Genomic DNA, 15,495 nt, shown 5'->3' with positions numbered 1-15,495 from the left:
CCTTATTTGAGGAAAGATGTGATGGCATTGAAGGCAGTTCAGAGGAGGTTTACCAGTTTGATTCCGGGGATGAAAGGGTTGATGTATGAGAAGAGATTAAACAGTTTGGACTTATACTTGCAGGAGGTTAGAAGAATGAGGTGGGATCTGATCATGGTATATAAAATACTTAAAGGGAATGATAAAGTAAATGCATACCAAATGTTTCCCGTGGAGCAATCTAGGACAAGTGGTTACAGGTTGAGACGTGGTAGACTTAAAGCTGATATGAGGAGGAACTATTTCTTGCAGAGGGTGGTGAATTTATGAAACTCACTATCCCATGGCACGGTGGAGTCTGAATCATTAAATGGTTTCAAGAAGAAGATAAATATATTTCTGATTTTTTTAAAAAATGGGTTAAAAGGATATAGGGAGCAGGTAGGGAAGTGGATTTGAGACCAGGAAGAGATGAACCATAGTCTGATTGAATGGCAGAACAGGCTTGAAGGGCCAAATGGCCTATTTCTTCTCTTAATTCCTATCTTGCTATGTTCCGATACTATAATTGTACAGATTTCAGAGAGGTGGTAACATAGTGGTAATGTCACTAGACTAGTGTTCCAGAGGCCAACACTAATGTTCTGGGAAAATGGGTTACCATGACTGCCAATGCAACATAAATTTAATGAATAAATCTGGAATATAATGGCAATCATGATAACTATTACTAGGCTTACTAATGCCTTTTAGGAGAGGACAACAGATCTTTACATGATTTGGCCTGTTGTATTATGGTGCCTCATTGAGCACCATATTGTGCTGTGTGTTCAGTTGTGTTGTCTCAATGTTGAGATCTTAAGACTTGTATGTCTAAACATGAACCATTTATTGTTAATCTTTAACTATTTTCAGATCCCAGTTACTGAAATGCATGGTGCTGCTTCTCCATGCAGGCTGCTCCCAGAGTGTTTTTTCTGAGTCTCTTACCATGTGTTCTATGCATCATAAGATGAGCAGTGCTATCCTCCAATCCCATATTAATCCTTGCTCTGTTGAGCACCTCTCTATTATAATAGCATGCGCACAATATCACCACGTGATCTATCTATGACCCCAGGCCCACAGCAATGTGGTTATTTCTTAACTGCCCTCTGAAAAGCGTGATAAATCATCCAATTCAAAGGGCAGTTAGGGATGAGTAACAAATGCTGGCTTGCCAATGACACCCATATCCCATTAAAGATGAAAGAAAAAAATTCTGGTTAGACTCCATTTACAGAATGGACCTGGGTTTGATTCCTGGCTCGGGTCACTATCTGTATGGAATTTGCACATTCCCCTCATGTTTCTTCTGGGTGCTCCGGTTTCCTCCCATAATCTAAAGATGTGCGGGTTAGGTGGATTGGCCATGTTAAAATTGCCCTTTAGTGCCCTGAGATGCGTAGGTTAGAGGGATTAGCGGATAAATATATAGGGATATGGGGGTATCGCCTGGGTGGGATTGTGGTCGGTGCAGACTCAATAGGCCGAATGGCCTCTTTCTGCACTGTAGGGTTTCTATGATTCTTTCTATGATTCTAAGAACTGTGTTGAGTTCTAGTTCTAGTCTCACAAGTAGGCTTATATTAACATTGCAATGAAGTTACTAGGAAAATCCCTTAGTTGCCAGTGCCTATTCGGGTACACTGAGGGAGAATTTAGCATGGCCAATGCACCTAACCAGCACATCTTTCGGAAATCGGAGCACCTGGAGAAAACCTACGTAGACACTGAGAGAATGTGCAGACTCCACAACTGAACCCACTGTGAGGCAGCAGTGCTAATCACTGTGCCACAATGCTGCCATTGAATATTTTTGTTTAGTAGTGATAAAACTGCCAGATATGAAGATGAAAGATTGTTTGATTTACACAAAGGAATCATCCAGTCAGACAATGAAGAATCTATTCATTTTCCAATTGGTGGAAAGGGCATTGCAGCATGAGGAAAGACTTATCCAGTGACCAATGGGAGGGGCCATTAGATGGCCAAGATCATGTTTTAGACTTGGACTCTGGTCACATTAACACTATGCTACCGTTCCCCGTCACTATCGGGTAGTGAAACCACAATCAAATTTATTCTGAACCCGATCGTCTATTAATGTATAATGAGCCAGATTTAATTAATAGACTAATGGCATATTAACATTTATCTAATAGTGTGATCAGGTTCAATGTAGTGTTTAAAAGAAAGAAGCATGAAGCAGTTGCTAAGATATAGTAGGTAAGGCTCAATCCAGGTCTCCACCTCTTCAACTGAACCTCTGTGCCTGTTTAATGCAACTAGGGAGGGAGTAATTTAGTTTTATTCATTTGTGGGATGTGAACTTTGCTGACTAGACCAGCATTTATTGCCCATCTCTAATTGCCCTTGAGAAGGTGGTGATGAGCTGCCTTTCGGAACCACTGCAGTCCATGTGATATAGGTACACCCACAGTGTTGTTAGGGAGGGAGTTCCAAGATTTTAACCCAGTGATAATGGAGGAACGATGCTATATTTCCAATTTAGGACGGCGAGTGAATTTGAGGAGAACCTCCAGTGCTGGTGTTCCCAGGCATCCGCAGTCCTTGTCTTGCTAGATGATAGTGGTTGTGTGTTTGGAAGGTGCTGCCTAAGGACCAGTAATGACCAGTAACATCAGCCCTATGTCTTTAAGAAAGAAAGGGGCAAAAGTTGTAAGAAATGAAAACAGGAGTTAAAATTAAATGAAAGACCCCACCAGTAAATAAATAATGAGCCTTTCCACAAGCACTCGATGATTCACCTACCTGCAGGGGAACTCGCAGCCTCATGTCCTCTGCATAATAGCAGAGGACTTTCCATGGAGCATTCAGCACAATGTAATGGATCTTCTGCTTCTCATTCTGTGTCACATGCTGCAGAGAGATAAATCCAAATAAAGGCCAGGTAATCTCCTTCAGCCCCATAACCCTCAGATATCTTCACTCCTCCAACTCTGCCTTCCTGAGCATTGCTGATTTAAATCACCCATCCTTGACAGTCCAGTCCAACACTCTATAATTCCATTGCTAAATCTCTCTGCCTGTCTACCTCTAATTCTTCTTAATGCTCGACCTAGCTCTTTGTCCAGACTTTTGCTCACCTTCCTGAAAATCTCCTTATGTCACTCGGTGTCAAATTTTATTTGATAATGTTTCTGTGAAGCAGCTTTGTTATGTAAAACATGCTATACAAATATACATTGATGTTGTCATGCAGCACCCTCCTGGCTCAGACCTGACCTACATAATATTCTAGAATATTCTAAGTAAAGAGAGAGACGTCTTGCCAAAGTTTTTCATTTTGTACTCATCAGGACAAACATAAGAATGTTGAAAAGGAAAGTAGCTAAATATTTTTATAAAGCCAGAATTTAAAGTACATAGGGAAAGATGGAGGAGAAGGGGGTAGGGTGCTCTTTCAAGGAACTAGCAGAAATGCACTTAGCTGAATGGCCTCTTCCTGTGCAATAACATTCCATGGGCAATGACTGAACAAGATGCTGAGTGACCATGACATACCTGAGATTTGTTAGGTTGTCCCATTCATGTGGCTTTCTCCCAATGGCAACTCACCTGGATCACTGTATACATTTGTGCCAGGATTTTTTAAAAGTCATTTATGGGATGTGGATGTTGCTGGCTAGACCAGCATTTCTTGCCCATCTCTAGTTGCCCTTGAGAAGGTGGTGGGTGAGCTGCCTTTTTGAACCGCTGCAGTTCCTGTTGTTTAGATACATCCACGCTGCTGTTAGGGAGGGCGTTCCAGGATTTTGACCCAGTGACATCGAAGGAACAGTAATAAATTTCCAAGTCAGGATGATGAGTGACTTGGAAGGGAAACTCCAGGTGGTGGTGTTCGCAGGTATCTGCTGCCCTTGTCCTTCTAGATGGTACCAGTCATAAGTTTGGCAGATGTTATCAAAGGAGCCTTGGTGAGTTGCTGTAGTGCATCCTGTAGATGGTACACAGAGCTGCTATAGTTCGCTGGTGGTGGAACGATTGAATGTTTGTGGAATGGGTAGCAATCAAGTGGGTTGCTTTGTCTTGGATGACGTCAAGCTTCTCGAGCGTTGTTGGCGCTGCACTCATTCAGTCAAGAGGGGAGAATTTCACACACTCCTGACTTGTGCCTTATAGATGGCGGACAGGCTTTGAGGAGTCAGGAGGTGAGTTACTTGTCAGGCAAGTCCTAGCCTTTGACCTGTTCTGGTAGCCACTGTATTTATATGGATAGTCCAGTTCAATTTCAATGCCCCCCAGATGTTGATAAAGAGGCCTTGATAAAACTATTTTATTTTCTCCAAAACAGTCATGAAATTAGTGGGCATTTTCTTCACAATTAAAGCCTCCCTATAAATGCTGCAGTGAAAGGATATTACTAGCAAAGTCACTGCTCTTACAAACATAACAACCCCACTGAGTCAGTCTAGCATCACACAGGCCCCATCTGTGTTAACTCCTACATACTTCAACCAATCAATCCCAGTTTGAAGAATCAAAATAGCCCCTGCAGTTGAACATGTGGGCAAAGATTTACAAAAGAGAATGTCCTCATGGATCCCTCCATCGTGTTTATACTTACACTAAGTTTAAAAGGTTTGCAATAATTCATCCAGATAAAGTGCACTAAATCGACTTGCTTGTATTCTCACTATTAGCTGATCACTCACGTTGTGGACCAACTCATTGATTCTGTGCTGGATTATGTTAGACCACAATGAAATTGTTAATTTGCTTGCAGCCTTCTCTCCCAGCATAACACTCACCATCTCTTATAATGGGAATAATGGGATTATTATTTAAAAGGCGAAAAGCTGCAACATGCTACGGTGCAGAGGGACCTGGGGGTCCTTGTGCACGAATCGCAAAAACCCAGTCTGCAGGTGCAGCAGGTGATCAAGAAGGCGCATGGAATGTTGGCCTTTATCGCGAGGGGGATAGAATATAAAAGTAGAGAGGTCTTGCTGCAATTGTACAGGGTACTGGTGAGGTCGCAGCTGGAGTACTGTGTGCAGTTTTGGTCGCCACACTTGCGGAAGGATATATTGGCCTTGGAGGGAGTGCAGAGGAGGTTTACTAGGCTGATACCGGAGATGAGGGGGTTGGCCTATGAAGAGAGACTAAATAGACTGGGTCTGTACTCGTCGGAGTTTAGAAGGATGAGGGGGGATCTTATAGAGACGTATAAGATAATGAAGGGGATGGATAGGGTAGAGGTAGAGAGATTCTTCCCGCTCAGAAAGAATAGCAGGACTAGAGGACACAGCCTCAAGATAAGGAGAGGGCAGTTTGGATCAGAGTTGAGGAGGAACTTCTTCACTCAAAGGGTGGTGAATCTCTGGAATTCTCTGCCCGTTGAAGTGGTAGAGGCTACCTCGCTAAATATATTTAAGATGTGGGTTGATAGGTTTTTGGTAGGCAAGGGGATTAAGGGTTATGGGGAGAGGGCGGGAAAGTGGAACTGAGCCACGACAGATCAGCCATAATCTTATTGAATGGTGGGGCAGGCTCAAAGGGTTAGATGGCCTACTCCTGCTCCTATTTCTTATGTTCTTATGTTCTTATAACAACATCTCCCCGATTGTGTGTGGCTTCACCATCTTTGCTTTGAGCTGAGCTACCCAATACGACGCCTCCACCGAATTAGCATCATCACTATCAGTAGATGTGCATTCCATTTTTAACCACTTTGAAATTCCTGGAACTTGTTTTCAAAAAATACAATTGATTTGGATACGCATTCCGCATGTGTAGTCTCAAGATGATGGCAAAGATTAGTACGTTTTAAGCTTTCATTTGACAGAACTTCATGACATATAATACATAGCGGCAATGGTTCAGTGCCTATGTAATTAAATCCCAGTTCTAAGTACTTGCTGCTGTATTTTCTCTGCAGCTTCATTTACTCTTGTTGTGCTGACTGTCATTTGCTAATGCCTCCCTGTCATTTTGATCGTTTGTCTCTTTTCGCTTAAGTGTGCCAGATGAAAGCCAACAGTCCATTTTTGACTTTGCCAGGCTAATGTTTTTTAACCGTTGCCTGTGCAGAGGGGAGCATCGGTTCAAACTGAAGTCATTCAAAAGCACTGTGTAAGATTGATTATGATACAGTTGGCTGCTTTCGCTTAAGGAGGCTTCAGCAGACAGAACACTTGTGCAATTTGTCTTTTACAGTTGATGAAAGCACCAATGCACCCTTCAGACAGAGAACTTACTAACATGGTTAGTAACTTTGCAGATGACACCAAGATTGGTGGCATAGTGGACAGTGAATAAAGTTATCTTAGATTGCAACAGGATTTTCATCAATTGGAGCAGTGGGCTGACAAATGGCAGATGGAGTTTAACTTAGACAAATGTGAGGTGATGCGTTTTGATAGACTGAGCCAGGGCAGGACTTATTCAGTTAATGGTAGGGCATTGGGGAGAGTTACAGAGCAAAGAGATCTAGGGATACATGTTCATAGCTCCTTGAAAGTGGAGTCTCAGGTGGACAGAGTGGTGAACAAGGCATTCGGCATGCTTGGTTTCATCGGTCACAACATTGAATACAGGAATTAGGACATCTTGTTAAAGTTGTACAAGACATTGGTAAGGCCACACTTGGAATACTGTGTGCAATTCTAGTCACCCTATTATAGAAAGGATATTATTAAACTTGAAAGAGAGCAGAAAAGATTTACTAGGATGCTACCGGGACTTGATGTTTTGGGTTATAAGGAGAGGCTGAATATACTGGGACTTTTTCCTCTGGAGTGTGGGAAACTGAGGGGTGATCTTATAGAGGTCTATAAAATAACAAGTGGCACAGATCAGCTAGATAGTCAATATCTTTTCCCTAAAGTAGGGGAGTCTAAAATAGAGGGCATAGGTTTAAGGTGAGAGGGGAAACCAAGCATGCCGAATGCCTTGTTCACCACTCTGTCCACCTGAGACTCCACTTTCAGTATTGCTTGATAGAGCAGACGCAGCACGGTTTCATTAAGGGGAAGTCGTGTCTGACAAATTTATTGGAGTTCTATGAGGATGTGTCTAGGGCGGTGGATAGAGGAGAGCCGGTGGATGTGGTCTTTCTTGATTTTCAGAAGGCGTTTGACAAGGTACCCCACAAGAGGTTATTGCAGAAGGTAAGGGGACATGGAGTTGGGGATAGGGTGTTAGCATGGATAGAGGATTGGTTGTCAAATAGGAGGCAGAGAGTGGGGGTTAATGGGTGCTATTCGGATTGGCGGTTGGTGACTAGTGGAGTGCCCCAGGGGTCGGTGCTGGGGCCTCAGCTATTTACCATTTATATAGATGATCTGGAGGAGGGAACCGAGTGTATGGTGTCGAAATTTGCTGATGACACCAAGATTGGTGGAATGGCAAATTGCACGGAGGGTGTGGAGAGTCTGCAGAAGGATCTAGATAGGCTGGGCGAATGGGCCAGGAACTGGCAGATGGAATTTAATGTTGGCAAGTGCGAGGTGGTCCACTTTGGTAGGAATAATGGTAGGAAGGACTATTACTTACGTGGCGAAAAACTGCAGCAGGTGATGGTGCAGAGGGACCTCGGGGTCCTTGTGCACGAGTCGCAAAAACCCAGCCTGCAGGTGCAGCAGGTAGTCAGGAAGGCAAATGGGATGCTGGCCTTCATAGTGAGGGGGATTGAATATAAAAGTAGGGAGGTCTTGCTGCAGCTGTACAGGGCATTGGTGAGGCCACAGCTGGAGTACTGTGTGCAGTTTTGGGCGCCGCACTTGCGCAAGGATATTTTGGCCTTGGAGGGAGTGCAGAGGAGGTTTACTAGGCTGATACCGGAGTTGAGGGGGTTGAGCTATGAGGAGAGGCTGAATAAATTAGGCTTGTACTCGTTAGAGTTTAGAAGAATGAGGGGAGATCTCATTGAGACATATAAGATGATGAATGGGATGGATAGGATAGAGGTGGAGTGACTCTTCCCGCTCAGAAAGGACAGTAGGACTAGGGGGCACAGCCTCAAGATAAAGGGGGGGGTGGTTTAGAACGGAGTTGAGGAGGAACTTCTTCACTCAAAGGGTGGTGAATCTCTGGAATTCTCTGCCCGTTGAAGTGGTGGAGGCTGCCTCGCTAAATATCTTTAAGACACGGGTTGATGGGTTTTTGATAAGCGAGGGGATTAAGGGTTATGGGGAGAGGGCGGGAATGTGGAACTGAGCCACGACAGATGAGCCATGATCTTATTGAATGGCGGGGCAGGCTCGAAGGGCTAGATGGCCTACTCCAGCTCCTATTTCTTATGTTCTTATATTCTTATGAGAGATACAAAAGTGTCCAGACGGGTTATTTTTTCACACAGAGGATGGTGAGTGTCTGGAACAAGCTGCCAGAGGTAGTAGTAGAAGCGGGTACAATTTTGACTTTTAAAAAGCATTTAACTTGTTACATGGGTACGATGGGTATAGAGGGATATGGGCCAAATGCAGGCAATTGGGATTAGTTAAGCGGTTTAAAAAAAAAGGGCGGCATGGACAAGTTGGGCTGAAGGGCCTGTTTCCATGCTGTAAACCTCTATGACTCTAAGCAAGATTACCAGAGCAGCCATCACTCGCTTGGACGTTCTCTTTAATGGCTTTTGTTGGACATATTTCCACAGATGGGACATGCTCTGCAGGTGTCCCTGTATGAACCAGTGCCAGGCTTTACGATTTAGGGAATCCTTGTGTCCATAATAATGGCCATATTATTATCAGGACCTAATGCCTTTAGGTTCACCAGCAAGCCGAACTGAGCTGCCCTTTTTAATGTATTTGTGCTGTCTATATTTGAGGAAAGGAACTCCTTTGTCATTATTGTTTTCAGGCTTGTTTAACTTGTTTGTATCAGGTTCATTCCACATGTCATACGCTGCAGTTTGAGGTAACTTTACAATCGTCTTTTAAGCTACTGATTTCCTTATAATGGAATTTCAGCTCTCTTGCTCCTGTGACTTATGGTTTTAATGCTGTTTTCTTCCTGCTCTTGGTTTTCAACTCAGTTTCTCTACGCAAGCTGTCACTTAATGCACTGGAATGTTCATCTTCAGATTTAGTGTGACCACGAGTCATTTAGAAACTTCACCTCTACTATCCTCTCTGTACTGTCGGATGCCATGACCTTTTTAGATTGGATGTTTGTCAACTGTCCAACACAAGTTGCTTCCACTTTGTTTGACTCTTTGGGTTCTGAAAATATCAATTTTTCACCCCCTGGAAGTGGTTTATTCAATGGCAATGCACAGATGAAATCTTGCTGTGTGATTTTTGCTGGGCTGGGGATGTGGATTACTTGGTACTTTATTTAATGTATGATGCAAACCATTTATTGATATCAGTCCACGTGCATCATCGTCTGGATGTGTGCAAACCTGGCTGAGCTGTTTGCTGCCTATCTGCAATGCATCTTTAAAATTGAGATTTTCTGCTGTTGCTGCAAGTTTATCAGTTTCTGCAACCAAAACTCCTTCTTAATCTTTTCCTATTGTTTTTAATGATCCCCATGTTTTGGTTTCAGTGCTGTTCCTCAACTCTACGTAATAATCTCCAGAGCATTCTACAGTTAACCATTTTGAACAGATCGTTCTGTCAGTGTGCGATGCTGATCGTAGTCTACAAATAATCATTGCTTAAGGTTATCGGCAGATGAGGAATGGTTATTTTACTGCCTAGGGTTGATAATTTTGCACAAATTTATGCTGAACTCTGTTGGGTCCTTTCATCAACATCTGCAAACTCTGAACAATGACAGACCAGTTGGCCAGATTTAGTTTCTGTTGGAGGTGGACTTTGTTAGCTGAAGTTTTTGAGAATTGTGGTTGTTGTGGACAGTTCTGGACCTGCTTCAGCTCATTCTCTTTTCAAACAGATTTTCCCATTCAATCCATGCCACTAAGAAATCGCACAAAGGGTCCATGTTGCATGGTTCATCATGAACTTTCATCTGTGTTCACTTGAGGTGACTTCCTCCAGCTGAAAGTTGGAAAGCAATCTGGCCAGAGTCTGATCATCGTTCATGGTGGCGGGATTTCCCCATCCCACTGCACTGAACTGAGATTTGGCTGGCCGCCAAATTCTCCAACATCATTGCAATGGGAGCATAGCGTGAATGGCAGGTAAGATCGTACCCAATATCTTCACTGAACTCTCCATTTTCCAAAGAGTTCTGCACGTCTTCTGAAGCCACTATTTCTTCATTTCACAGTCATTTCTGCTCCCCTCGGAGATCTCCATAAGGCACCCCATGCCTACATGCAATCTCCACATTTTGATCAGCATTGCTGAGGAAGTTAAGCTGTGTTGATTTATTGCTTATCCGTGTGTACTCATTACAAGTAATAGATGGGAAGTCTGTCTGCCTCTGGGACTTGGTAGCCACTAATGCATCTTTACCCATGCTCATTTCTTTATTGTCAAGAGAGCTTTGCAACTCTCTCTTTTATTCTCCATATTGTCAGTTTCAGGAATAATTTCTTTGGTCAGGTCAAATCTCTTTGTATTTAAATCCTTTGCACTGTGTAAGATCCCACTGGCAGCACAACTCAAATCACATGACTAGCTGTCTAGCACTGCTGTGAAGTGCTGCGCACCTCCACTTATCATGCATCTCTTTTGAATCAGATACTGTGGCTTTAGTTTGCTTACATCCCTTAGACTCTAAGGGGCAGTAGGCAGTGGTACTAAAGGTTGGCTCAGTGTTGCAGCCAGAGGAACCACCTGCACGTGTGGGAACACAGGAGCAGGGCTTTGTAGCTCCTCTTGTGGAATGAGGTGAGGTGGACCGATAAGCAATATCATGAGATCTGGGCACGATGGCACTCCAGCACTTGTCAAGACCAAACTCATTCTGGTAACTTTTATGATTATTATTGGGTGGAATATTCCCAAAAAAACGATTAAGTGTCATAACAACAAGAATAGTGAAGCGGCCTGCATCAGTCTCTCAGGCGAACTCCACACTATAATCCTCCCACACTCAGTCACTTTTCTGGAGAGTTGGGAGTTCTAGTTGTTGTCAGTAGAAAGGGACTGGGATGATTGCAGAACATTAGTAGTCCACAGAGCAGAGGTTGGGGACAACTGCTCCAGCTGAAACCTATCAAATGCTGGAAAACCTACTTGTTTTTGTGCTTTACTCTTATGCTAATAAAGACAAGGAAGCCTTGTTTTTAACTTCTCACTTATGGTATCACCTTCAAAGATCTGTGTACCAATCTCTCTGTTTTTGCAACCCCTTTAAAATTGTATCATTTGTTACTTTTTCTTCTCGGAATATAGACTTTGTTGTGTTAAATTTTGGGCATGCGTCTGATCTTCTCTGTGCCTGCCCCGCCACAAGTGAGATGGAGAATTTGGCGTTCACTTTCAGTGGCATCAGAGGATTCCAGTCACCAATGAGGATGGAGATTTTCGGCCTTCATCTGTAGCTTCCGACTTCACCAGTCTATCATTGTCCACCTGAAGTTCTGCTGCTATCTTCCTCATTTCTTTACAACGTTTCGGAGCTTTTATGTCATCTGTAAATGTTGATATTTTGCCCTGTGTTGAAGTCCAGGCCTAGTTTAGAGGCATTTAAGGGATGACCATGGCATAGTGGGAATGTTACTAGACTAGAAATCCAGAGGCCCTGAGTAAAGCTCTGGGAGAATGAGTTCAAATCCCACCACAGCAGCCGGTGGAATTTAAATTCAATTAGTAAATCTGGAATTATAAACCATAATAACTGTCGTTGATTGTTGTAAAAACCCTTCTCGTTCACCAATGCCCTCTGAAATGGCCTGACAAGTTCAAGGGATGGGCAACAAACTGCTGGTCTTGTCACTTGTTAGTGATGCCTACATCCCATGAAAGAATAAATGAAAACTAAAAAGAGATCATTGTTGATTTTGTTTTTTGCTCGTTCATGGATGTGGGAATCACATGCTGGGTCAGCATTTATTACCCATCTCATGAGGGTATTTAAGAGTCAACCACATTGCTGTGAGCCTGGGGTTACATGTAAGCCAAGCCCAGATGGTAGATTTTCTTTCCTAAAGGACATTTGCGAACAAGATGAGTTTTTACAACAACCGACAATTGTTTCATGGTCATCCTTTAATTCTAGATTTTTTATTGAATTAAAACTCTGCCATCTACCATGGTGGGATTTAAATCCAGGTTCCCAGAGTATTCCCTGGGTTTCTGGAATACTAGTCCAGTGACAATACCACTGCACCAATACCTTCCCCAGAGTCTAACACACCACTGAGGGAAGTAATTCCTCTTCACCTCAGTCCTAACTGGTCATTCTCTTATCCTGAGACTGTCTCCATGTTTTACATTCCCTGATCAGTTGAAACAACCTCTCAGGCAGTACTGATATGATTAAATATTAAACTGAAACTTTACCTGCCTGTTGAGGTGACTAGACGTGTAGAGAGCTCTCTCTCCAGTGTCTGGGACAACAATCATCACTCAACAACACCACTAATTAATCCATCAGTCATCTCCCTTACTGTGTGTGGGACCTTGATGTGAGGAATCAGCTGCTCTATTTTCCTTCATGGTTTTATTGAAAAAAAAATGTCACTGATTGTGAAGCACTATATGATGCCCTGAGTTTGTGAAATGCATGTTCTTTTTCAGTGCATATGTGAAGAATTTCTTTTATTCATTCATGGGACATAGGTGTCACAGGCTGGACTACCATTTATTGCCAATCACTAATTGCTGTTGCACTGAATGTTTCACTAGGTCATTTCAGAGGGCAGTTTTGACCACATTGTTGTGGCTCTGGAGTCACATGTAGGCCAGACCAGGTAGGGACAGCAGATTTCCTTCACTAAAGGACATTAATGAACCACATGGGTTTTCACAAATTTAATGACTTCAATGAGGCCTGAGGTTGGCCTCTTGGAATATGAACTCCCTAATTGATTGAGCTCATTATTACCTGCCCAATCAGGGAGTGTTTTCTGTACGTATAACTGGGAGTGTAAGGTCTCCTGGCACTCTGGATGCTGATACAGAACCTGTAGTACTCTACAAACTAAAATAGAGTTTGTAACTGAAAGGGAATCTGGTGTAGGGATACCAGCCTTTGCAGACTTATTTCAATGACAATCAATTCAAGGTCATGATCAGATTTTAATTCCATATTTTTATTGAATTAGTAAGATTTAAGCTCAGTCCCCAGAGAAATACCCTCGGTCTCTGGATTACTAGTCCAGTGATAATACCAATGTGCCACCGCATCCTCCCATTGACATGGTGAAGGCATTCAGGGTCGAATGACTTGTGACATTGGACCTACTGATCCCCTTCAGCAGGGACGGAAATAAAACATGATTTTAATACTGAACTGAAGATACGCTAATGAAGAGGTGAGGTGATGAAGAGAGCCACTTAGAAGGAAAGGGGATAAATTCAAGGTTGCTAAAGGAAGAAGCAGATATAAAAGGAGACATTGGCCAGAATTCACCGGTCTTGTACGCCAGCAAGAACAAAGAATTTGGCATTCAGTCTCCATTCACGGCACTGGGACTGGAGAATCCCAGCTCCAGGTGAGGTTGGAGAATTCCGGCCATTATGTCCTTTGCAAGTTCGTACAATGCCAAAATGCATGTGTACACGTACTGTACTCCAGCTGTTAACCATGCACTGGTTGTAAACAGAAAGAATTATTTTGAACCTCACTGCATCAATTAAGTTCGTTCCTTACCTGAGCTCTTAGCAAGAAATTTGATGTAAATCAAATGCTGGGTAGCACTGCTCCAAGGAGCTAACGTTTTCCTTTTTAAACTCCAGCTGGGAACAGCAATTTGACCTCTAGAAATGTCTCAAGCAACAACTGTTACCTAATTCCCTGAATCACGCAAAAAAGCGAGATATTCAAAAACATGTAGAGAATATTTCCTTAGAGATTTGCTTAGACAGGCACACACCTTCCTGAATTAACAACAGTAATAAGTTTCAACACGACCCTTTGTGGCAATCTCCTTCAAAAGCCCCTCCAGGAACCATATCCTGAGAATGTAATTATGTTTCATCTTCCTCACATTATGAGTGGAACCCTGTGCTCCTTGCAATATTACAGTAGTGCCTGATGTGGACTATATCTTGGTGAAACCCCTGGTTCTACAATTACATGATGTTGAGTTCTGTTTGGAAATCAAGTTCTTTTTCTGTTGCTTTAACCGAGCAATTAAGCTGTTTTCCCACAAAATAATTCATAGAGTCTTACAGCACAGAAGGAAGTTTTCCAGCCCATGGTATCTGGGTTAGCTCTTTGGACAAACTTTATAATTAGTCTCATTCTTTCACTCTTCTCGGATAATCCTGTCAGCTGCTTTCCAATAACAATCCCCATGGGGTTAAACAAGCGATGCTTCAATGCATTACTGAGTGAATGCTGGATTGCCAGAACTGCATGGAGCAGTATTACAAATAACTTTTTAAACATTCTTTCATATCAACATATGAAATAGGAGCAGAAGTAGGTCATTCAGCCCCTCGAGCCTGCTCCGTCACTTGATAAGGTCATTGTTGATCTGATTGTGGGCTCCACTCTCCTCCCTACCCCCACACCTTTTGACTCCTTGTAAGAATCTATGTAGATCAGTCTTAAAAATTTTCTCTTTCTGGGGAAGAGAATTTCAAGGACCATCGACCCCCAGAAAATGATTCTCCTCACCTCAGTTATAAATGGAGACCACTCACATTCAAACTGTGCCCCTGAGTTGTCCCTCTCACAAGGGGAAATACCCTCTCAGCATCCATCCTGTCAAGCCCCCTTGGGATTTTTTATGTTTCAATAAGATCACCTTTCAATCTTCTAAACTCCAATGGATATAGGCCCAATCTGTCCAACCTTCCTCAGTTCCTTCATCCCAGGAATCTGTTACATGAACTCTCTTTGCACTGCTTCCAATACAAATATAACCTTTCTTAAATGAGGAGACCAAAACTGTGCACACTACTCCCAGTGCGGACTCACCAGCAAAATTTCCCTACTTTTGTTTCTTTGTAATAACCACAACAATCCATTTGCCTTCCTGATTACTTAGTTATCATAATAATACATAATAACCTTTTGTGATTCACAAACCAGGACACCCAGTTCCTTCTCTATTGCAGAGTTCTGCCACCTCTCTCATAGAACCCCTACAGTGCAGAAGATGCCATTTAGCCCATCGAGTCTGCACCGATTCTCTGACAGAGTATCTTACCCAAGGCCCTCCCCCCTGCCCTATCCATTTAGCATGGCTAATGCCATCTAACCTATACACCTTGGGACACTAAGGGGTCAGGCGTGCCAGAACACGTGTAAAATTGCGCAAGATGAAATTGGGCATGCGTGTTAGCACACACGTGTAATTTTGAGATCTGCAGGTGCACGCGGGAGTCAGATTTGCACTCACTGACAGTTAAACAGCCAATTACATACATTAAAAAGTCTGTTAACATGGATTTTCAGTTGCACGTAGGGTTTTGTGCT

General features: G+C 42.9%; 1 protein-coding gene across 2 annotated transcripts in view; it reads right to left on the bottom strand.

The window, feature by feature from the left end:
* Nucleotides 1–15,495, bottom strand: part of LOC145340863 (anoctamin-7-like) — a 136,245-nt gene that overhangs the window by 83,090 nt on the left and 37,660 nt on the right. For both annotated transcript variants that reach the window (XM_080185329.1, XM_080185330.1), the window contains exon 5: nucleotides 2,794–2,901. In XM_080185329.1, the coding sequence (XP_080041455.1) occupies nucleotides 2,794–2,901 (108 nt within the window). The remainder of the gene's footprint in view (nucleotides 1–2,793; nucleotides 2,902–15,495) is intronic.

Source organism: Carcharhinus amblyrhynchos, chromosome 3 (genome assembly GCF_965287045.1).
Source record: "Carcharhinus amblyrhynchos chromosome 3, sCarAmb.v2.hapA, whole genome shotgun sequence".
Classification (NCBI taxonomy): domain Eukaryota; kingdom Metazoa; phylum Chordata; class Chondrichthyes; order Carcharhiniformes; family Carcharhinidae; genus Carcharhinus; species Carcharhinus amblyrhynchos.
The sequence above is the reverse complement of the archived record's forward strand: the minus strand, read 5'-3'. Positions and strand labels throughout refer to the sequence as shown.